Here is a 24,641-nt window from a genome sequence, read left to right as displayed (position 1 = left end):
GAAATGGTCTAAACCCAATACAAGATATGGGGCAGAGAATCGTGGTGGTTAGTCAGGGACCACCAAATAAAATTTAGAGTGTCAAACAGGAAATCACTAGAAAATATTCTAAGATTAAAATAGAAAACCAGACAAACAGAGGGTTACTGGAGGGGTGGTGGGAGGGGAGGTGGGCTAAACGGTAAGGAGCATTAAAGAATCTACTCCTGAAATAACTGTTGCACTATATGCTAACTAACTTGGATGTAAATTAAAGAAATAAAAAATAAATAAAATAAAATAAAATTTTAAAAACATATTTTAAAAAATAAATAAAATAGAAAACGAAAGATGCTGATTTTTTTTTAATTTTAAGAAATAATGTGGATTTAAAGAGAGGTAAGAGAAGATAAGATGGCTTATTAAAGAGATACATTATGAAATCAAAGTGAGGGGACATGAAGAATTAGAGATAATGCTAGATAAATATATTTAACAATATGACCACCACTATCATATAAAAAGAAATAAACATGCACATATATACTTGTGCAAGAAAAAAAGATTTGAAAAAATCAAAATATTAAAAATAATCTAGGAATTGTGAGCTACAATTTTTGTTTGCTTTTCTTTACTTTTTTTTTCCTCCCAGGTTTACTTGTATAATCAGGAAGAAAACTATTTTAAAATGCTGTATTTATAAACTACTTCAGGACGAATTTAAAAATAAGTATACCTGCCAGGTTGATTCTATCAGCCTAACAGCCTACCAGGCTCTCATATACAAAAGAAATAAAAGATCTGGGTTCTTTTCCTCACAAGCCCTCACACCTTCCTCCTTCCAACATAAACTTCCCATTCTGGCTGCTTTCTCACGCTCCCCTACACCGAGGTGTCCCATCAGCAGCACGAGTGACACCTGGGGCTGGACAACTATGCTGTGGGGGCTGTCCTGTGCGCTGCAAATCATTGTGTTGTACACCTGAAACTGATATAAGTTAATATTCAATAAATTTTTTTAACCGGAAAAAAAGAAGTCAGGGTCATGATCACTCTTTAAAATAGTACTGTTACTCTTTTTTTTTTTTCGTTCCAAGATTTTATTTAAATTCAAGTTAGTTAACATACAGTGTAGTATTGGTTTCAGGAGTAGAATCCAGTGATTCATCACTTACATACAACACCCAATGCTCATCCCAACAAGTGATCTCCTCAATGCCCCCCACCCACCTCCCCTCCAGCAACCCTGTTTGTTCTTTGTACTTAAGAGTCTCTTCTGGTTTGCATCCCCATTTTTCCTTTTCTTCCCCTATGTTCATCTGTTTTGTTTCTTAAATTCCACAAGTGAAATCACATGGTATTTGTCTTTGACTGACTTAATTCGCTTAGCATAATACATTCTAGTTCCATCCACATCACTGACATATACATATATATATACACATGTATATATACATGTGTGTGTATATATATATATATATATATATATATACATATACACACACACATATACCACCCCCCCAAAACACACACACACATATCACATCTTTTTTTTTTTTTTTTTTTTTTTTTTAAATTTTCTTTAGAGACAAAGGGCATTGAGCAGCAGATAGGGGCAGTGGGAGAAAGAGAATCCTAAGGAGACTCCATGTTCAGTGTGGAGCCTGGCACCGGGCTCAAACCCACAATCCTGGGATCATGACCTGAGCACACCAAGAGTTGGACTCGCCACCAACTCAGCCACCCAGGCACCCCTATAGCACATCTTCTTTGTCCATTCATCAGCTGATGGACATTTGGGCTCTTTCCATAATTTGGCTTTTGTTGGCAGTACAAAATAGCACTGCTACTCTTTATCACTTTGCTTTGTTTTTCTTCATAACACCCGTTCCTACTCAAAAGTACATTTTTCCCCCCTATTTGTTCTCTTTCCTCCCCTGGAATGCAAGTACCATGAAGACTTGGATTTTGCTTACTGAGTGACCCCAGGATCCAAATCACCGTGCAGAACATGGCAGGCACTCAATACGTTAGCTGACTCGATAAATGATACCATTCTTCCCAAATGCTCTGAACTTAATGGCAGAAGAGGACTGGATTCTTCCTGCTCCTCAGTGAAGTTCCTTACTCATTCAACTGCCATTCTCCTTACTTCTCATTACTTGGAACCAATTCTATGCACTAGAATGATTCTCTCTAACTCATTACCACTTTATCATATGACTAACGTTCACTTTCTTGAATTTCACTTCCGTAAGAAACATCCAAAAGATCTTCTAAGACTTTTCTCTCCTCAATCAATTCCACCTTCACTTGCCAAATTAGCACTTCTATATTGCTGCGTGAAGCCTTACAGTCAACATGTGCAAAACAGAACTGTCTTTCTCAATAGCAACCACCTCTTCCCATTTCCCTGCGATTCTGTCCCAATCATCCATAGGGTCTACACTTAAGAGTGATCTTGACCTCTTTCAACTACATCCAAACCCCTTTTTCTTCAAAGTTTTCTTACATATTTTTCCTTCCTCCTGCTTCCCACTGCCATCTGAAGTTATTATTTTATTGTCCTCTGCCTAGATTATTAGTCTCTTCTCTCATCATCCACTCCTTCATTCACATTGTGTCAAAATTAAAAGAATCTGGCTTGCACACAGGACTTCAGAATTTAACAAAAAGGTCAGGGTAGTACTTGGACATACAAAACAGTAACTGGCAAGGCAGGACTATCAGAGAACAAAATCAGAGAGGCAAAGTAAGCTAAGAACAACGGGCAGGGCATGTACTATGAATTTAAGAGGTAAGAGCAGAGATGGCAGGAAACTAGCACCCAAGCTAGAAAATTTGGGGCGAAAGGCTAACACCAAAGAATCTAACCAACAAGTAGTAAGGAACTAAGAACAAGAAGTATGGATGAACTGCCAGCAGAAAGAATGGAGTTTGATGGTGAAATGACCTCCTGAGCTGAGAATGCTTAGATGGCCCCTGTAGCACCAGAACTGGCATCTACAAGTGAAGATGTAGGGAGTCAGGAAGTTGCTGATACAGACTCCTTTTCTAACCATCACTTAATTAAGTGACTAGCTGACTGGTAAACATGGGTAAGATAAATATAATGAAGGAAAGCCGACATTATAAAACATTGCCAAGATTTTAACAGAATCATGGTTGGTAAATTGTGCTAAATTACCAAAAAGGTCTGAAAAGACCAAACTGAAATAAATACTGGATCAAATTAAACTAAAAGAAAATCCAGGTATATATTCTCTTAGATGGTAAGTAACAAGTTAAGAAAAACTATTTACTGTTTTATTTCAAAAATATGGTTTTATAATGAAGTAGTTACTATAATTACACAGAATCGGTTAAAAAAATTCCTAAGGCTGAACTGGATCAGCAGATTTAAAACATCATTTTTCTGTGGTGCTTGGGTAGCTCAGTCAGTTAAACATCCGACTCTTGATTTCAGCTCAGGTCATAATCTCACGGTTTGTGGGTTCAAGTCCCGTGTTGGACTCCGTGCTGTCAGCACAGAGCCTGCCTGGGATTCTCTCTCTCCCTCTCTCTCAAAATTAAATAAACTTAAAAGAAAAATCATTTTTCTAGCCTCACCTTGTCCCTCCACCATCAATTGTAAGAATTCGGATTCCTCTTCCTTTCACTGGATCCACGTAGCCAATTAAGGCCAAAATTTCTCTAACTGCAGCCTGAAGAGTTTCATCCTTAATTTGTCTCAATCGTAATAAATATGGAATAATTTTTTCCTGTATTGAGAGAAAAGATACTTTATTGCTTGTGTCAAATCAAGAGTGAAAATGTATGATTATTTTTAACCAACACACGTAGATCAGCACATATAATCACAGTGCCAGCGTTTATTAATTTCTCAGTAACCTTAAATGAATTTTTAACATATTATTAATGTCAATTAATATTCAAGACATATTTTTTCTAATATATAGGTTAAAAATTAACCTCGAGCCAAATACTTTCTTTAAAAAATACAATGCTTAATAATTAGAAAAAAATATAATTTGCTTAACACAAATTTATGTAGTATTAATTGTTACTGCAAAAGGTTAATAACATTCTAATTACATAAAATATTTTCTCCAAATCCTAAAGAAGATGAAACTGCTTCATAGTAATTACTGGAAATTAAACTTGTTATCAAAAGAAAAACATAAACCATCTGTGTGCATGGGATATAAGGGTAAGTCATAGTGAAATATAAATAAATGTCAGTTAATAAATCAAACTAAGGTAGAAGGCAGAAACTTCTATCCCATTACAATAAATTCAAATTTAAATTCATTATAATATGTAAATAATCCATTTAAACAAAACTAGGACTTCAAGATTCCACATGTTCATATTGTTGACCAGAGGCCAAGAGCCTAGATCGTAGGGTTCTACATTGAGTTTAGCAAAGATTCTCTAGGTTCTGTACAGAGAAAGATCTCACCTCGTCAGTACCCCAAGTACTGGGGCAAAGCTGAGTAGCAGCTACACTAGTGCTACGTAACCTTCAGTAAATTAAAAAAAAAAAGAAATCCCAATGTTTCACTCATTTTATTTCTTTTGTATGATAAGTCAAATCTGAACTACTATTGTTCTAAATTCTTTTAGGTTGTGTTTCTGCCCTGGCTAATGTCCGGCTTTAAGGCCCCACTAGAAGAACCTGAACAATGGTAGAGCATGGGAATGTAAATTTCCATTTCTGGTCAGTGTAGGACAGTTTCTTTCTAAGAACTAGAAAAGTTTAATAAAATACAAAAAAAAAAAAAAATCTGTTTAAAAGCTGCAGAAGCAATGAGGGCAAGGGAGGCTAAGAATCTGGAGAAGAGATCATGATTCAAAGGGGCATATGCACCCCAATGTTTATAGCAGCGCTATCGACAATAGCCAAATTATGGCAAGTGTCCAAATGTCCACTGACTAACGAATGGATGAAGAAGATGTGGTATACACACACACACACACAATGGAATACTACTTGTATTTTTGGAGAGGAAAAAAGAATGAAAGCTTGCCATTTGCAACAACATCGACCAAACTACAATGTATTATGATAAGTGAAATAAGTCAGGCAGAAAAAAGACAAATATCATATGATTTCACTCATATGTGGAATTTAAGAAACACAACAGATGAACATAGGGGAAGGGAAGGAAAAATAAGATAAAAACAGAGCAGGAGGCAAACCAGAAGAGACTTAAATGCAGAGAACAAACTGGGGGTTGCTGGAGGGAAGTTGAGTAGGGGGATGGGCTAAAGGGGTGATGGGCTTTAAGGAGGGCATTTGTTGGGTTGAACACTGGGTGTTATATGTAAGTGATGAATCACTGGGTTCTATCCTGAATACTATGTTGTATGTTAACTAACTTGAATTTAAATAAATAAAATTTTAAAACGTGAGCTGACAAACTATAGCTTTTCTTCCCTCGAGGCATTTGATCATTGGGGAAAGAAACAGAAGACTTAAAAACTGGGATTGGTTCAGATAGAGGGCCATAAATGGAAGACAGAGAAACTAGCTGAGTTAAAAGGTAACTCAGAGTGGGAAAATACACTTACAAAAAAGATATATGTAGCTATATTACTATTATATACATTATATGCAATATACTTTCTATGTTATATTATATTTAATATATACTATACATATAAAAACTTCTATCCATAATATATAAAGAAATTCTCCAAATCATAAGAAAAAGCTAGTCAACCCAATGGAAAACGAGAAAGAGCTGGAAGAGGCACTTCACAAAGGAGGTATACAAATGGCCAATAAACAGTGAAAATGGTGCTAAACTTCATAGTTATCAGAGAAACACAATCCAAAGCCACAACTTAATATCGCTAAACATCTATCAAAATGGCTAAAAGAATAACCAGAAGGCTGATACAATTTTGGCAAAAGTATAAAGTGCTATAAACACTTTGCAAAACCATTTGGCAGTACCTGCTAAAGATGAAAAGAGGCATACTTCGTGACCAGGAAACTCCTCTTGGGTATACACTCCCAAAGAATAAAGACCTATATTTTCCAAAAGATATGTCCCAGGAGCACTATTCCTATCCAAAAATGTCCATCATCAGTAATATGGATAAATACATTGCACTATATTCATACCACAGAACACAGCACAGTGAGAGTGTTTCACAACCATACCATAGAAGGTTCTCACAAAAAATGTCAAGTGAAAAATACCTAAAAAGCACATGCTGTATCATTCCATTTGTACAACATGCAGAAAAAAGGCACAACTAATCGACACTGCTCAAAATCAGGAAAACTTGTCAATCCTTTTGGAGACAGTGATTGGAACGGGGCATAGAGGGGCTTTTGGGAGTGCTGCTACCATTCTGTTTCTTATATTGGGTGAGGGTTATATGGATGTTCTCAATTTTTGAAAATTCATGGAGCTGTATGCTTACATACAGTTTTCTGTCCGTGCTCCTTTTATAAAAAGTTAGAAAAGGTCACATGAATGAGCTTAGGGCCCCTACCAGTCAAAGCAGAGATGAATTCAGCATTCAAAAAAATGGAGGGGGAGAAAAAAATTTATAGTAACACAATTTATGAAAAACTAGTTCATAAGGATAGCTTTTTAAAAATGCCAAAAAACATTCATGTCACCAATGAGGCAGCTTTGAAAGCATCTCTTTACTTTGAAAATTGGTGACTAAGTAGAAAGAAATAAAGCATTTCTCTTGCTTATCCTGTAAAATTGGTCTTTGAGAGTAACCAAATAGCTTTAACTGGTAAAGGAAAGCTCTACTTTTACAAAAGAATGTCAATTACAATGCAGAAAGAGTGACAGAATTAGACATTTATCATTCTGCAACCCTAATGAATTGACTAGTTCTGGGAACAAGCAGGTTAATGGGTGATGGGATCATGGTTCCAGCCTAAATGTCCAATGAGAAGATCAGACTGTCATCTCTCTGATCCGGGGGTCAACATTAGCATTACTAATGGTTTTTCAACCAATTATGTTCTGACATGATACAAGATGAGGCACATGACATCACATACAATGTTCTCTAACAAAAAATTGTTTAACTCAATCAGTTCTTTATATTTAAATTCCAGCGTTCAGGAAATAAAAGGGAAGGAGGAATACGTCAAATAACACCAATGAGCAGGAAGCCAGGCAAATCCAGAAAGCGAGCCATTCTACAAGATAACCAGCCTGGTCTCTTCAATTAGTTTTGAAAATGAGGGAAGGAAGAATAGCGCTATAAGTGACCTGGGGGAAATAACCAAACGGCATGTATGGTCTAGACTGGACCCTCGTTTGGACACTATCAGTTATATAAAGAACCTTTTCAACCTGGGTATAGGATGAGATGAAAATTTACTGATACAGAAAGGTGTACACTATGAACAGAAAAAAAAATTTAAAAGTTTAAAAAAGGCTATAAAACAGTACATATACAATGACTTTATTTGGTATATTAAATATACACAGAACAATTTCTAGAAAAATATTGTGGTAGGCCTTACTAATGCTCCCCAGTATCCAGTTTGCTCCTCCTTCCTGGCACACAAAGGCAGTACTTCTAAAGCAGGATAAGTAAGTTCTGAGTAGAAGAAGCCTGTGGCACTTTCTGCTGAAATACTCTCTTACCTGCTAGAGTCATCATGGAGGAGGCCTCATATGGAGACAGAGAACAAGATCAAAGTAGCCACCACACGCACGTTCACTGTCCTGGAGAGTCACCTAAACCCCCAGGCGACGTTGCACAAGGGACAAATAAGTTTCTGTTGTGTTAAACCACTTAGGTTTTGGTATTGTTTGTTATTAAGTTTAACTCAGCTTCCTCTGATTAATACAAAGTGACATCAATACACTTACAGCAGTAATCTCTGGGTAGCAGAAATATGTCATTTTTTTTTTTTTAAATGTTAAGGAATGCCTTTTTTTTTTTTTTAAGTTTATTTACTTTTTTTTTTTGCAGGTTTTTTTTTTTTTTAACATTTATTTATTTTTGAGACAGAGAGAGACAGAGCATGAATGGGGGAGGGTCAGAAAGAGGGAGACACAGAATCCGAAACAGGCTCCAGTCTCTGAGCTGTCAGCACAGAGCGCAACATGGGGCTCGAACCCACAAACTGCGAGATCATGACCTGAGCCGAAGTCGGACGCTCAACCAACTGAGCCACCCAGGCGCCCCTTAAACCACAAAAATATTTAAATAAAAAAAAACGAAAGGCTTTGCTTTCACCATCTTAGAAAGTGTATTCGTATTCTTATTCTGAGACAAAACCAGATTCAATAAATTAGAATTACCTTGACAGCCACTCCTTTTCCCTCAGGAAATTCTAGGAGATGAAAAGTCAGTTCTTCAACCCTGTTAATGCAGAGCTTTGGGTCAGCTGTTCTTCTCAATGCTTGGACTAATGCCCGGGTTCTGTTATCAATACTCACTCTTGCAATAATCTATAAAAACATGTTAAAATATAGATGAGTAGAATATGAAACTGCTCTAGTAATATCAACAAATGACTGAAGTTCCTTAGGTCCCATAGGGAAATGAAACTTAGGAATTGGACAAACATGAGAACTTCAAGCGACACTGGTAACAACTTGCCTTTTCTCGCTGAAGAGATAACCGCTTTTTCTCCTCCGCATTTTTGTCTTTGCTGACAGGTTGCTCGGCTTTAACAGCCTCCTCCTGTTCTTCCGGCTGACTCTTCGAATCATACTTCAATTTGGGGACAAGTCCACCAATATAACCACCTACTAAAGCTTGTACACCTTCAGTGGGACGAGAAAGAAAGTTAGCAATACTTTGTTTAGTAGAAACTGGAAGTGCCTCGGGTGTTCCACCGGGACTTGCAGGCTTGTCCTCAGAACATAAGGAAGATTCTGAATCTAGCTTATCCCTCAGGGAGCCAGGATCTGGAGAGCTAGATTTCCCTTCTTCAACCTTTGTATCTTCAAGTTCCGATTTGTCCTGGAAACGTTTACTTTCTTTTTTTTGAGGCATTCTTTCCTCACGTTTGAAGTATGAATTAATATGACTTGATAAAAAGTAGAATGACTCTCCAAATTTTGTGGTTATACTACGCGTGTAACGAAACAGGCTTTGTTTACCTAGATCTTCATCTAGAACACGACTTTCCTTTTCCGAAAAAGAAGTATCTTCTGATTTGTTGCTATACTTTTTCAGAGATTTGATGGCTTGTTTAATGTTTTTCTGTTTTAACCAGCCACCATCCGATACTTTTCTTAATATTCGAGAACTTGGCTTAAATTGAGCTAAACGTGAGATCATTTCATTCTGAGTGCCAAAAACAGCCTTTGAAACAGAGTTCAAAGTACTTTTAATACGGGACATACGAATGCTCACTTTTGTTAGTCCCTTGGGGGCAGAAGTGCTAAGTTTCAAAATTCCAATATGTAAACCATGGTGGCTTGGAGAGGAACAGTGCCTGCTGCAAGAATGTGCTTCACTTTTGGTCCATTTACATCTTATTTTGCTTGTATGAAAACCTCTTTGTAGATTGACGTGGCTTATCCTCCAGTAATGTTTAGGTGAGCACAAGAAATGCAGTTGCTTGCTTCTCTGCTTCCCACAAAGACTTCTTGCATTACTAAGGAGGTAAATATAATATATATCTGTAGTCAAATTAATAGACATAACTTACAAATCATTTATTTTCTATATGTTATGATTTTCACTTCATTCCTGAATGCTTCATTTAAGAAATGCCATAATTCATGGTCTTACCTGAAATGGCAAGAAAAAAAAATTAGGATTCAAGGTAAAATGGAAACCGGGTGTAAGATAAAATACATTTCTGCTCGAACTAAACTCAGCAGCTTGTCTCAAAAGAAGACAGAGTAATGCATTTCCATTACAGATAGCGCAGATTTGACTTTTAAGCTAACCGAAAACAATTCATTTGTCAGTGCAGCAATCAAAGAAAGAAGAAAGTCAATAGTAGGATGTTTGATAAGAACTAATTTAGGGAAGCTACCCAATACATAAGTTTTCCTACAACACATAACTGAATATGCAGTTTAGATACTATGCTGTTTTTTCTTCCTTATTGTTAAAGTCTTGACTGGTTTACGTGACACTAGATGTTGAGTTCTTTTTTAAAGAGTCAAGTCTTCTACTACCTCGTTCACTGCAAACATTTATAGAATATTTGATCTACACCAGACATGGTGCTAGATGCTGAGACCACAAAGACAAACAGGATAAGAGGGAACTCTCGGTCTAGAGATACAGATAGCCATGTAGAAAACACTTCGCTCTCTACTTATGTTTATTAAATCAAAGAAGTTTGACTAGAAGAAGCTATGTGCCACATCTAACAGACCAGGGGTCACCTAAGAATAAATACAAACAGTGAAATTACAAAAACATCCTCACCACACCAAATAAAAATACCAATTTTAAACAGATTATTTTGTTCTTTTAATTGGTAAAAATGTAAATGGTTGATAATATCCAGCATCGATAATGGCCTGGAGAAATGGGACACATAGGGCTATTTGACAGTATCTAATGAAATTTTAAATACTATCTATAGAAATTTTAAAGGCACAAATTTCTTGACCAGCAATTCCAATATTAAAAATCTATTAAGAATCCTACAGAAATACTTGCCTAAGAGTGCCAAAGTATGTAAACCCTTTCCCTAATGCATTGCTTGAAATAATAAAACAATGAAAAACTCTAAAGGTCTTCTAACAAGGAATGGTTAAATAAATTAAGTCACATACATACAACAGAGTGGGTACCATATAACGTGATGCAGCAGTTAAAGGAAACCAGGTGATCTGCATATCTTCCATAAGCACTACAGTGAAAAAGGCAAGCTGCTATACACGTGCTATACATATGTGGAGATACAAGGAGGCAGATACGTAGCTACTACATAATGAAAGAAAACAAAACCTATATGTGCCATTTAAATCTGTGGCTACACACACACACACACACACACACACACACACACACACACACAGATTCTGAAAGGATAGGTACCAGGTTTTTTGTTTTTTTTTTTGACATTTATTTATTTTGACAGAGAGAGAGAGAGAGAGACAGAGCATGAGTGGGGGAGGAGCAGAGAGAGAGGAAAACAGAATCTGAAGCAGGTTCCATCCAGGCTCTGAGCTGTCAGCACAGAGCCTGACGTGGGGCTCGAACCCACAAACCATAAGATCATGACCTGAGCTGAAGTCAGGCTTAACCGACTGAGCCACCCAAGTGCCCCGAGCACCAGTTTATTTATTCTTATGAACTGAGGAGTGAGATCCAAAGAGAACAAGGAGAAGCGCTTTTCCTTTTTCCTTTTGTGTTGTCTGAATTTTTCTTACAATAAGCATGTATTGTTACTTTTGTAACCATGTCAATGGTGAGAAGAGATATCCAGGTAAGGGGGGGGGGGGACAAAAAAACCACACTAAAAACTGGACAAAGGTAAAAAGGAATACATGAAGTGGAAAGCTGAGAAAGAGAGAATTTTAGATAATGTGAAAAAATAAACACAAACACAAAAAAAGCATTTAAGAAAGCATATACAGGGGCTCCTTTGTGGTTTAGTTGGTTTGGCGTCTGACTCTAGATTTTGGCTCAGGTCATGATCCCAGGGTTATGGGATTGAGCCACGCTGGGCTCCCTGCTGAGCTTGGAGCCTGCTTACGATTTTTTTTCTCTCTCTCTCTACCCCTCTCTTCTGTTCACACACTCCCTCTCTCTCTCTCTAAAATAAAAGAAGGAAGGAAGGAAGGAAGGAAGGAAGGAAGGAAGGAAGGAAAAGAGGAAGAAAGGAAGAAAACACAGTATAAGCAAAAATGGCAAGCAGTCTAGTTTCACTCCAGGACCTACAGAGAACAATGAGGGAGAGGTAGAACATGACATTGCAAAGATAGTTTGGGCCAGATTATGCAAAGTCTTACAAATCTTGCCAAGGAGATTAAAGATCAAACTGTCAATAAAGTATTTTAAGCAAAGGAAGGACACTAGAAAGGTGATTCCAGCAGATCTCTGAAAGAATGGAATAGACAAGACTGAGAAAGATAGAAACCCAGAACCTACTGTTGACTGTTCAGATTACAGTCTGAACTGTCCTATCTAATATGTCCTATCCGAACATATTATTTTAAAATACCCAATTTTACAGAGAGGAAAAGAGAAAAGAAACCAACCTGTCTGCCTCCCAGGTTTTCCTGAAGTCCTCAGGACTTGCAGTCAATGAAAGCTGAATTAACACAAAATCCCCACAAAAATCCCCAGCACAGAAAAATACTTGATAAAATGCAATTAAAGTCGTTGTGAATAAAACGCCATGCTCAAAACCGATAATGGACTCCTCCTACTCAACAACACAAAATCAAATAACCCAATTTAAAAATGGGCAAAGAACTCGAATAGACATTTCTCTAAAGACCATATACAAATGGTCAACAAGCACAGGAAAAGATGCTCAACATCACTGATCATCAGAGAAATGTAAATCAAATGAGATATCACTTCAGATGCATTTGGATGGCTAGGATTAAAAACAAACAAACAGAAAATGACAAGTGTTGACAGAGACGTGGAGAATTCAGAATCCTTGAGCACTGTTGGTGGGACCGTACAATGGAGCAGCTGCTATGAAAAACAGTACTCTGGTTCCCCAAAATATTAAAAATAGAAGTATCCTCTGATCCAGCAAACCTACTTCTCGGTATATACCCAAAAGAATTGCAAGCAGGGTCTCAAAGAGGTATCTGCACACCTCTGTTCACAGCAGCACACAACAGCAGAAGTGGAAACAACTCAAACATTTATGGACAGATAAAGAGATAGACAAAATGTGGTATTTACATACAATGGAATATTATTCGGCCTTTAAAAAGAAGGAAATCCTATCACATGCTATAATAGGCATGAACCCTGAGGACATCTGAAGTAAAATAAGCCATCACAAAAGGACAAATACTGTATGATTCCACTTTTATAAAGTATCTAGAGTTATTCAAATTCATAGCTATGAAAAGCAGAATGGTGGTCCCTAGGGTTTGGGGGAATGGGGTAAAAGGGAATGTTCAATGGGTACAGAGTTTCAGTTCTGCAAAACAAAAAAGTACTGGGGATCTGTTTTGCAACAGTATGAATGTACTTAATGCCACTGGACCAGACACTTAAAAATGGTTATGATGGTAGATTTTATAATATGTGTTTTCATGATAACATAAAACAACCCCAATAGTGGTAAATCCATAATTGAGAAATCACAAGCCTGTATCTTCTTCAGTCGCATTGCCTTGAAAGGTACACAGACCCCAAGCAAATGAAAACTAGTCAGAGCAGGTGAACCCCAAGGGGCCTCAGCAGAGTCAACTAAAACTACCATGAAAGGACACTTCCACAATCAGGGCAAATGGGCTATTTTACTTGACGTGATCAGGAGAACTGAGCTGGCATTTTACTGGAGACCTGAATTAAGGAAAAAAGCAAATTATTAAGAGTATCTGAGAAAAAAGCATTCGAGGCAAATGAAAAAGTAACCAAGATTTTGGAGACAGTAATAAGTTCTGTCTACTCAAGAATAAGCAAGAAGGGGCACCTGGGTAGCTCAGTTGGTTAAGCATCCGACTTGGGCTCAGGTCATGATCTCATGATTCATGATGTCAAGCCCCACGTCAGGCTCTGTACTGACAGCCCAGAGCCTGGAGCCTGCTTCGAGTCCTGTGACTCCCTCTCTCTCTGTCCCTCCGCTGCTTATGCATGCTCTCTTTCTCTCAAAAATAAACAAACATTAAAAAAAAAAAAAAAAGAATAGCAAGAAGAACCAGGTGGCTGAGGCAAAAAAAAAAAACAAAAACAAAAAACAAAACAAAACAAACAGGGAAAATGGTGGAAAAATGGGCCCAAGAGTCAAACAGAAGGCAGAGCTACAAGCCTAGACCACTGTAAGGGGTCTGCATTGTTTCTTTCCAATGCTCTAACTCTCATGAATTATGAATACACCTAACAATAAGGCACCAAAATACAGTATATGAAGCTTAAAAAAAAAAAGAGGAACAATTACAGGAAGACTAGACAATTTCATGATCATAACATTTTAATACACCTCTCTAGATACCACAAATATCAAGCAAAAATTAATAAACATAGAGAATTGTCAACAAAATCAACAAGCTTCATTTAACTGCTCCCAAACCACAACACTAGTAAATGCAGATCAAAGTTTTGAGAGTAAATTCGGCTAGAACAAAAGTTAGACTGCAAAAAGGTAAAGAGAAGAATGTCAAGTGGGCAGTGCCATCATTTACTGAGAAAAGAGAGGGAAAGATTTGAGTACCTATTTATAGGGTAGAATAAATTCAGTGGAGGAATAAATAGAATAGAAAGGTTTAGACCAACCTCTAGGATATGGAACCACATTTTAACTAGAGGAAATAAGGGAATTGCTAGGTGGAGGCTCGACTGAGGATGGAAAGAATGAATCTACACAGGAATTCCCTTAGTTATCGCAATAATGCAGTCATAAAGGGACAAGGATTGAATTAAGGTAATGGCACTGCACTGGACAAAGGGTTGCTGGAGAAAGGACTCGGTAACAGGGAAGAATGGGGTAAGGAGAAGATGTCAAGACAACTCAAGTGTTTTTATTCAGAGACACAGAGAGAATACCATTAGTGAATACAAGATAACTGGGAAGGGGGCCAATTTAATGTGAGAGGAAAATCTCTGGGATTTACAGGGTGAAGTAACAGTGGAACATTCAAACAGAAATGCACTACAGGAACACAGGCTGGAGTTACCAGCACGGTGACAGCTGAAAACATAAGACTGGATTTACCAAAAAAAGGTTTATAGTAATAATACTTGAGAATTTGGGATTCACAGAGCCTGATTAAATTTCCTCTTCCTTGAAACTGGTTATTTGCATATATATATATATACACTACATTCTCCATAATGGTTCAGGATATTTATGAGCCTACTAAAGAATTCCCTGGATTTGAAATTTTATAACTCGGGGCACCTGGGCGGCTCAGTAAGTTAAGTGGCAGTGAGTTCAAGTCCCGCATCAGGCTCTGTGCTGACAGCTCGGAGCCTGGAGCCTGCTTCGGATTCTGTGTCTCCCTCTCTCTCTGTGTCCCTCCCCTGCTCGCGTGCTGTCTCTCTCTCTCTCTCTCTCTCTCAAAAATAAACATTTAAAAAAAACCCTGAAAGTTTAAAACTCTGGTTTTAGTAGTTTCTTTAGAGAGAAGAACAAGGGTAGAGCCTTGACTGTGAGGAAATCTTGTAGGAAACAAAAAAAAACGCAGGAGAAAAGATACCCTGAAAAAAACAGGGTAATGGAAACCAATATAACATCAAGGCATAAAAAACTGGATGATGCACAAAGTAAAATATAAAACGTAGGAGTGAGAGATTATAACTAAGACATGGCAGGAAGGTGTCCAGGCCTAAGAGTTCTAACTCTGACCTTTTTACAACTATGTGTCCCACAAGGGAGGCAATATGTACCCTACAGCACAATTCCTTTCTCATTACTGAGCAAAACAACTCAGGACAAGCTGTACTTTTACCAATTTTGCATGTGAACCCGATAAATACATAGTCAACTGATCTTTTCCCTCAACATCCCTATAAAAAGATACTCTCTCAAGATTTTAATATAGATCGACGGCAGAAATGGAAAAAAAAAGACAACACTGATAAAAAGTCTGACCAATAAAAATTATGAAATAAGAACATGTTCTTATGTTGAAAGTACACATAAATTACGCAATTTAACAAAACAACGTCAATGGGCTCGTGAGAGGCATAAACTCTCACTCACAGTTTAACATACTTTTTTTTTTAACTGTCGGATTTAAAAATTCTTAACTTTCCAGTTTCCCCGATACAATGAAGCATACTTTTGTCAGTCTGAAATCCCAGCAACTAGGACTAGAGAACCAAAAAAACACCACCTTCAATAAGACAGTCCCTTCCGGGCATTTCTTCTATGTTTCTCCTAGAAGGCCCCACTTTTCTTTAAAGTTATCACTGTACTAGGCGTAGAAGCCAGGTTTCTCCCAGCGTAATGACAGAAATGACAATGACGAGGAGCGCTGCAACACAATGATTCATACAGTTTCATCTTTTAAAGGGCACACACCCGAAAGTGCCGAAGCAACGGCAGTGGAGGGAGGGAGTTAAATGCGGATGGGGTTAAAAAGAAATCGCTGGTAAATAAAAATATCACGCAGGAGAATGAGCCGGTGCACCGACAGTCGAGAACGGTGCAGAATAGGGAAACCGTTTTGACAGTCCCCAGCGAACTGATGGACAACCCTACAGTCCAGGGGCCGCCGAAACACACTCGGGGTCTCCAGGCTGGGAGCGGTGGGGGTGGGGCAGGAAGCGAGGGGCGGGACCAGGGAAACCAAAACAGTTCGCGGGTCCGTGCCAGCAAAACCCGCGGGGGCCGCAGGGGCAGGCACCGCGCACCAATCAGCCCGGCGTCCGCGGCTCCTTCCGGTGCCCGGCCGCCTTTTGGAACCTCACTCCCGGGAAGCCGGGCGTCTCCCCGCCCTCTTACTCTGCAAGTGCCCTCCGAGGACAGAGAAGGGCCGGACAAGTGCCCCGGGGCGACCAAACTGCCCTCTTCCCTATCCGGTCGTCCCGCCTCCGTCCCCCAGCCGCCACTTACCGGGATGCAGGCCGCAACTACTTGGGCGGCAGTGGCGACGCGCCTCTTCCCGGCGAGGACGTCCACTCCAGCCGGCCCGCATCAGCTGAGCTTCCAACACAAACAGAAAAGCAGCGGCCGCGGCACCACCCCCACAGCTCCGTCCCGCCCCTGCGGAAGTGACGCACGCGCGGACCGCGTCTACCCGCCGGTCCGGGAGGAGCCCCTTCGCAGGGCTCGGGCCTCGGCCTCGCTGTCAGTCGCGGGTCCCCTCTCCGAGGCATGCGCAATGGAGCAAGAGTGGGCGCGGGGCGGGAGACGTGCGTGCGTGCACGCGCCTGCGTGTGCTGGGGGAGGCGGAGCTGGGTGGTGGGCTTGGGGGTTGTCACTGTGCTCGGTGTGCTTCTCTGCAGGTCTCAGCTTCCATCTCCAAGTCCCTGAGGGTCCTTTCCGCGCGCTGTCCAATCCGCGGAGCTGGGGGCTACGTTACCAGCTGCCGGGAGGGCGGTGAGCGGCGTGGGCCGCGATTCTTTCCCCTCCTACTCGCCGTTCCCGGGCTTGGCCACCGCGTGAAGTACTGGAAAACGCTTCCACCTAATACTATCATTTTGGAAGTTAGCCTGGGACGTTAGCATATGCATCCCACAAAAGGTCCCACGCTTTACGCTTCTGTTTTTCGAATTCTGACATTGTATGCCTACCACGGGAGCGAGCAATCTGCAGCCCTTAGGGCAAATACGGACCCCTGGCTGTTTTTGTACATCCGTGAGCTGAAATGCCTTTTACATTTGATGGTTAAAAAATTAAAAACATTTTGGAACACGTGGCCACAACATGAAATTCAAATTGAAGTGTACATTAAAAAAAAAGTTTTAGGAGAACACAGTCGTGCTCGTTCCTTTGTATGTCAAGCAGCTTTCATGCTACAGCAGTGAGTGTGGGTAGTCACAACAGCTTCCTTTATTCTCTTGAACTGATTTTGCAATTAAATTGAGGTTAGGAAACACAGAAAGTAGGCTGTATTGGACTCCAACCTTAAAATGTTACAAAGACTTAGACTCTTCCCTTCTGGCTCACCATGTTTTAGCTTGCTGTAAAGCTATTGTAAAATCTTTAAGGAAAGAATTGTATGAGCTATCAGACATAGTGGGTGTGTGTGTATATATATATATATATACACACACATATATATATATATACACACACACACACACATATATATATATATATATACACATACACACACCCGAAAATAATTTTTTTTTAGTTAAGGCAAGGAAGCCATCTTGCTAGGCTCTTGGGGCACAGTTAGCTGGGTTGCCTACATCACAACGCGTGGTAAAACCCCTGAAGCACATAATCCACGTTATTTAGCTATACAATAGTTAAAAGATGTATGTGACACATCAAACTTTAGAGGTGTTTGGAAGTAACTTTAGTTCTGGAGCGATGTTTCTCCCCATTGTTAAAAAAACAATGATTCTTACACTTCCTCTGTAAGGAGGACTTTATTCAGGGCTATTGCTGTAGGTGTCAAGACTATTGCAATAGCGGAGAGAGATTGGGCTCAACTGTGAATACAACAAAGACAGCTGAAGATGTATAGCCAAGGAGCAGAGAGAGGGGTCAGTGGATAGAAAATTACTAAGGACATCAAGGTTAGAGGTGATTCTTGCTAAACTGATTTCACAGGATTCTTGCTGAAGACAGACCAGTGAGGTCATAGATCAAAGGTGAGGGATGAGGAATTTGATCAGATATCAAGGGTGATAAGATATAAAGGCTGGGAGATTCTCTCCAAACTGCTTTAGGATTCTGACTAAAATTGGACTTGGCAGGCCAAAGATGGGGCCCAGGCAGGAAGCCTAGATGAGAGGAGGGCTCACAGACACCTAATTAAAGTTTGGTCAAACAGAGTCTTGGTCACCATCTATTCTCCCCTTGTTTTCCTTTATTCCCCAACTTAGTCAGACTTCATGATTTCAGATTTTCCTCCCACGTCAGAAATTTTCAAATAACTCTCAAGTCCTTCTTTGCCCTTCCCGTCCCTCCATTGTCTACCCTCATAGCTTTAACAGCCATGAATGAAGATGATTCCTACTGCCAAATCTCTCTACTCTTGCCACTGCTCTGCATTGTCATTTCCACGGCATTGGTTTAGGCTTTCATCATTGGGATGCAACATAATCTAAACTGGTTTTCCAGCCTATAGCTGGCCTCTAACCCAGACCCATTCTCTTCTGTGCAGCCAAAGTAATCTTTCTAAAGTGCAGTCCAATCGTGTTTTCCTTGAGTACAAAGTTTTTGTTGGCACTTCATCTCCATAGAAAAAATGCATAGCATGATAGACTCTGACACTTGCCAACCTTCTAGCCTTAATTTCACCACAGGATCCTTGCTGTTTACCTTCCAGCCATACCAATAGTTCTCCAAATACCTGTGCCTTTCTGTACTTCAGTGCCTTTGTTTACACCTCCTTCAAAACCAGAAAAACCTACAAAACCTAAACAACTTAAACATACTATTACCATATGACCCAACAATTGTGCTCCTTGGTATGTATCCAAAGGAGTTGAAAGCTTATGTCCACACATAAACCTACACACAGAGGTTTATAGCAGTTGTATCAATAATTATCAAAACCTGGAAACAACCAAGATGTCCTTCAGTAGATGAATGAACAAATTAACTGTGATACATCCCAAGAATGGAATATTAATCAGCGATAAAAAGAAGTGAGCTTCAGGCCATAGAAAAGTGTGGAGGATACCTTAAATGCTTCTGACAAAGTGAAAGAAGCCAATCTAGAAAGGCTACATACTATATGATTCCAACCATACGACATTTTGGAAAAGGCAAAAGTATGGAGACTGTAAAAAGACCAGAGGTTGCTAGGGGTTGGGATGGGCAGGCAGGGATGAGTAGGCAGAGCCCAGAGGATTTTTAAAGCAACGAAAATGCTCTGTATGATACTATGATGATGCTACATGTTATTATACATTTTTCCAAACCCATAGGATATACACCACGAAGAGCGAACCCCAAACTAGGGACTTGGGGTTATTACAATGTGTCAATGTAGGTTCACTGATGTAACAAATGCACCACTTTGGTAGATGTTGATAAGGGGCGGGCGATGCATGTGTGGGGTCGGAAGGCATATGGGAAATCTCCGTACCCTCCTCTCAATTTTTCTGTGAACTTAAAGCTTCTCTAAAAAATTTAAGTCTTTAAAAATTTAAAAAGAAACACCAGAAAAGTCTGCTCTTATTACTTCATAGAGTAAACCATTCCTTCTAGTTGCATTTGCTTCTCCTAGTGCCCTGACAGCACAGTCTTGTAATTTATTCATTTATATGCCTATGAATTTCCTGTAAGCAGGGAGTATAACATATCTATACTTGTGTATTCAGGATCTAGCATAAATTCCCAGTGGAGGAGGTGCAGAGAGAGAGAGGGAGACACAGAATCCCAAGCAGGTTCCAGGCCCTGAGCTGTCAACACAGAGCCCGATGCGGGGCTCGAAGTCATGAACCATGAGATCGTGACCTGAGATGAAGTTGGCTGCTTAACCGACTGAGCCACCCAGGCACCCAAGAATCATATTATTAATACACAAGTTGTACCCCAGGTTTTAGCACGAGAGTAACAACACGAAATTAAAATCTTAAGGACACACGTAATTACATTTTTTTAACTTGATTTTGAATATAAGTTACATTTTACCTAATACTTTTGTAGGTTATTCCTTGCCTTAATACTTATTTGTAGGATATTGAGTTTTATTGTCAATTTTTTGAAGTCAAATGTCAGTATTTGGTCGCTTAACTTCAGAGTTACTACAGGATCGGAGTCCTAGCCTTATCATTCACTGGTTGTGAGACCTTGGGCAAATTTAACCCATGCAAGCCTCCCTTTTCCCATCAGTATAAGTTCTCAGAATCTCAGTTCAATCACCTAAGGGCATTATGATCTATGGCCAGGGGCTGAGGTAGTTTGACCGGACAGCATGATCAGGCTCCCTCTGACCCCTCGGTTGTTGCATCTTTCAAGAGGACAGCAGCTCCCACAGAAACACAGAATTTGTCTTGGAGAAAAGATTTTTCCAGAAGCCGGGGAACATGGGGAAGAAAAGCGAAAAGGCTATGGGCAATACAGCAGGTACAGGAACACCGGTTGGAAGGATGGATGAATCGGCACCCAGACATAAGACAGCAAGTAGCTCTTTCCTTTCAGTAGTTTTGTATAGATAGTCTCTGAGAGTTTAGGGGTTTGTCAGGGACCAACACTGTCTGGGAAGTTCTGTGCTTGTGGCAAGCAGGGACTCTGAAGTCAAGCAGACTTAGATCACTCCAGTTCTAGCCTCGCCACTTACCTGAGCAAATTGCCTGACTTCTAAGACTCAGTTCCAACATTTGAAAAGCACAGTCTTCTGTTCACAAGGACCTTTTCAACGGTGCTTGAGTCCGGTTTGAGATAGAATGTCAATCTTTAAAAGGCAGCAATACTTGCGTGTATCATATCATAAAATCCTTAAAAGTATGGATTTCAGAGATATAGCAGCCAGAGTTATTATTTTGTGTCTCGTGTCCTCTTTATTTTTTGATTTCTAAAATTTTTTAAAATTTCATTTATTTATTTTGAGAAACAGAGAGGGAGAGGGAGAATCTTAAGCAGACTCCATGCCGTCAGCACAGAGCCTGATGCGGGTCTCGAACTCATGAACCGTGAGATCATGACTTGAGCCAAGATCAAAAGTCAGATGCTGAACCAAATGAGTCACCCAGGCATCCCTCATGACCTCTTTAAATCTTATTTTTCTCATCCTCTGCCAAAAGTGAGTACAATAATACCGACCTTGTAGGGTTTTACAGAGGCATAATACATGTGAAATGTGTATTTACAAATATTTATTGTACACTTTTTATGACCTGGTCGTTGTGGTAGTCTTTGAATATATGTTGGCCAATATAAGAGTGTGGCCCCAGTCCTTGTGAACTGAGCATTTCAGCAGTATGCACACAGAGAATATCCTGAGTAAATTTTGTTGCTATTATTAGCATATTGATACCAAATTTTAGGGCTGAAAAGAAGTGCATAGGATTCTAGAGATATTATCTGAAGTTTGAGGCTAGCCTGGACCAATGTAGTGGAATGCCTAATTCTATTCAATAAAAACGACATTTATGAGCACTGACTATTTGCAAAAAAGGGAGCTAGGTGCAATTCTTGCCCTCAAAATGTTTTTAGAGTTATAGAAGAGGAAGATCTCTAAGTTTACTGTAAAACAAGGAAGGGTGAAGTATGTTTTATAACAAAAGAACCAACAAAGTGATGTGAGAATTCAGAGGGAGCGATGGATTCCAATCCAGTTAGGAATAGGATTGCCAGGTTTAGCAAAATGAATATTGCTTGGGACATACTTATGCCAAAAAAAAAAAAATATATATATATATATATGTATATATATACATATATACATATATATATATATACATATACATATATATGTATATATATATACATGTATATACATGTATATATATATATATACATATATATACATGTATATACATGTATATATATATATACATATATATACATATATATATATATATTTGTCATCTATCTGAAATGTGAATTTAACTAGGAATGTTGTATTTTAGAAAATGGGTTGTATGCCAAAGGTTTAGGTGATGGGATGGGAGGTAAAGCTGTAAATGTTATAAAAAGCTAAATCGCAAACAACCTTGACTGACCTAGGAATTTGCTCCTTTTGATGATGATGCTTACTTATAGTGGTATATAATTCTGGTGAAATAGAAATCTTTTCAAGTTCACTTATTTATTTTGAGAAAGAGAGAGAGAGAGAGCTGGGGAAGGGGCAGAGAAAGGGGGAAAGAGAGAATCCCAAGCAGACTCCATGCTGTCAGCCCAGAGCCTGACGCAGGGTTTGAAGTCACAAACCCAGAGATCATGACCGGAGTCCAAATCAAGAGTCAAGTGCTTAACCACCTGAGCCACCCAGGTGCTCCCTGGCGAAATAGAAATTCAACCTTTCACTCCATTTTTGAATATCGAGGTTGTAGATGTAATGAAGCTATAATAGCAGAAAGTACCATAGTGAGGGCCAGGTATGAGGGTGCTGCTCTGGAAAGAGGTCCTGAGTGATTATTGGAGAAGAGTGGGATCTTAAAAGAAGCTGGAAGTGACTTCAGATAAATTAATTGAAAACAAACAGATACATTTTAAATGAACTCAGATTAAATAAAGAATCAATCAGAGCACCTTGAACACCTAGAGAAGAAGAGGAAAAGACCTGTCTAAAAGAAATGGGAAATGAGTTCTCTCGAGGAAAGTTAGCAGATGCTTTTAGACATGTGAGTCAGTCTTCAGAGTAGGCGAAGCAAGCCCGTTTGGGATTGAAATATTCCGAAACTATGATGCACCTTACAAATCCCCAAAGATCAGGAAGTGAAACAATGCAAGGGAATCACAACCTGTGAGTCAAGAGAACATCTCATCCCAGCGAGGAAGCCCAAACGCAAAAGCTTCCTTGTTTTTCAGCCAAACACGTACAAAGCCAGGAATTTGGCTGCATGGGAGAAGGGGGTGCTTTGCTGACTAATATGCCAACCACGATAATTTCAATTAACGATTAGTTCATTAGACGGTAAGGGGAAAAATTCCTAAACGGAAGTAAAATTGTCCCAAAAATGTGATCTGCGACATAGGAAGAGATGGGGTGGGGGCAGATATGTTCTATCACACTGATTACCTGATGGAAACCATATAAGGATATTGGTGTTACTTTCTTCTTTCTCCCCTTTTGGCATTACATAAGTAATGTTAACTTCATGACATATTTGTTGTATAAATAGAAGGAGAAATGAAGACAAGTAAAACCTGACTCCAACCTCCTTGAGCAATTCTATTTCGAATATTTTCAAACGTCTCAAACAATAATTTTAAAAGTTGAAAAGGCACATTTCATACCATTTGCTGTGTTTAAGAAAGCTGCGTCTCCAAATAACAACAATAAAAAAAGACTACCAGCATCATATGAGTGTGGCTGTATGGTCTATATAGGTCATTATATTTATAGATTTTTTTTTTTATCTGTACCAAAACTTCATGGTTTTGCTTTATGCCCAGTAGAAAACTGAGCTATATATATTCCATATAATGCATCTTGAATCTAGAGAACTCTAGATACTTTGACTAGAGTGATTTAGTTAGCCTTATGATTCTTATATAGATATCTTAACATCTCTTTTCAAGCATAATGAATGAGTAGCATTTATTACTAAAAAGTGAATATGGTAAAGATTGAATCATTTTTCAAAGGCCATCCAATCAGACTTTTGAATTCCTTGGTATAGTCCTAATATCTGAGTTAAAAACTCAGGTTTAGGCAGATTGTGATTCTGTATAAACTCAACTATTCTCCATTAATTGCAAAACAACTTATTGTACAACTAGATGTAAAGCCTCCTTGCCTCCACACTTCCCTTCCAGCTGATAGTACTGTGATGGATAAAGTGGCAAATTGTTTCAGAGTGGGCTTCTGGTGGTTGCTACATACAGTCTTCGAATATGTGTTTTCAAAAACCACTTTTATGATTTTCCAGGTATGAACTAATAAACTAATTTAGTAAATTTCCAGGATACAAAATAATATACAAAAATCTGTTGTATTTCCATATACCAGTAACAAACATCAGAAAGAAAATTAAGAAAAGAAGCCCATTTTTAATTGCATCAAAAAACCCTAGGAATAAATTTAACCTAGAAGGTGAAAGACTTGTACACCAGAAACTATAAGATACTGATGAGGGGCGCCTGCGTGGCTCAGTGGTTAAGTGTCTGACTTCGGCTCAGGTCATGATCTCACAGTTCATGAGTTTGAGCGCCGTGTTGGGCTCCGTGCTCACAGCTTGGAGCTTGGAGCCTGGAGCCTTCTTCGGAGTATGTGTCTCCCTCTCTCTCTGCTCCTCCCCTGCTTGGGCGCTCTCTC

General features: G+C 39.2%; 1 protein-coding gene across 2 annotated transcripts in view; it reads right to left on the bottom strand.

Moving 5' to 3' along the window:
- Window positions 1-16,756, bottom strand: part of PNPLA8 (patatin like phospholipase domain containing 8) — a 44,037-nt gene extending 27,281 nt beyond the window's left edge. For both annotated transcript variants that reach the window (XM_019451139.2, XM_019451141.2), the window contains exons 1-4: window positions 16,646-16,756; window positions 8,578-9,720; window positions 8,277-8,426; window positions 3,589-3,740 (exon numbers count right to left, since the gene is read on the bottom strand). In XM_019451139.2, the coding sequence (XP_019306684.1) occupies window positions 3,589-3,740; window positions 8,277-8,426; window positions 8,578-9,630 (1,355 nt within the window). In that variant the 5' untranslated portion in view covers window positions 9,631-9,720; window positions 16,646-16,756. The remainder of the gene's footprint in view (window positions 1-3,588; window positions 3,741-8,276; window positions 8,427-8,577; window positions 9,721-16,645) is intronic.
- Between the last annotated feature and the right edge of the window lie 7,885 nt (window positions 16,757-24,641).

The sequence above is a fragment of the Panthera pardus genome, unplaced genomic scaffold, assembly GCF_024362965.1.
Source record: "Panthera pardus isolate Hobbes unplaced genomic scaffold, ASM2436296v1 HiC_scaffold_8, whole genome shotgun sequence".
Lineage (NCBI taxonomy): Eukaryota > Metazoa > Chordata > Mammalia > Carnivora > Felidae > Panthera > Panthera pardus.
The sequence above is the reverse complement of the archived record's forward strand: the minus strand, read 5'-3'. Positions and strand labels throughout refer to the sequence as shown.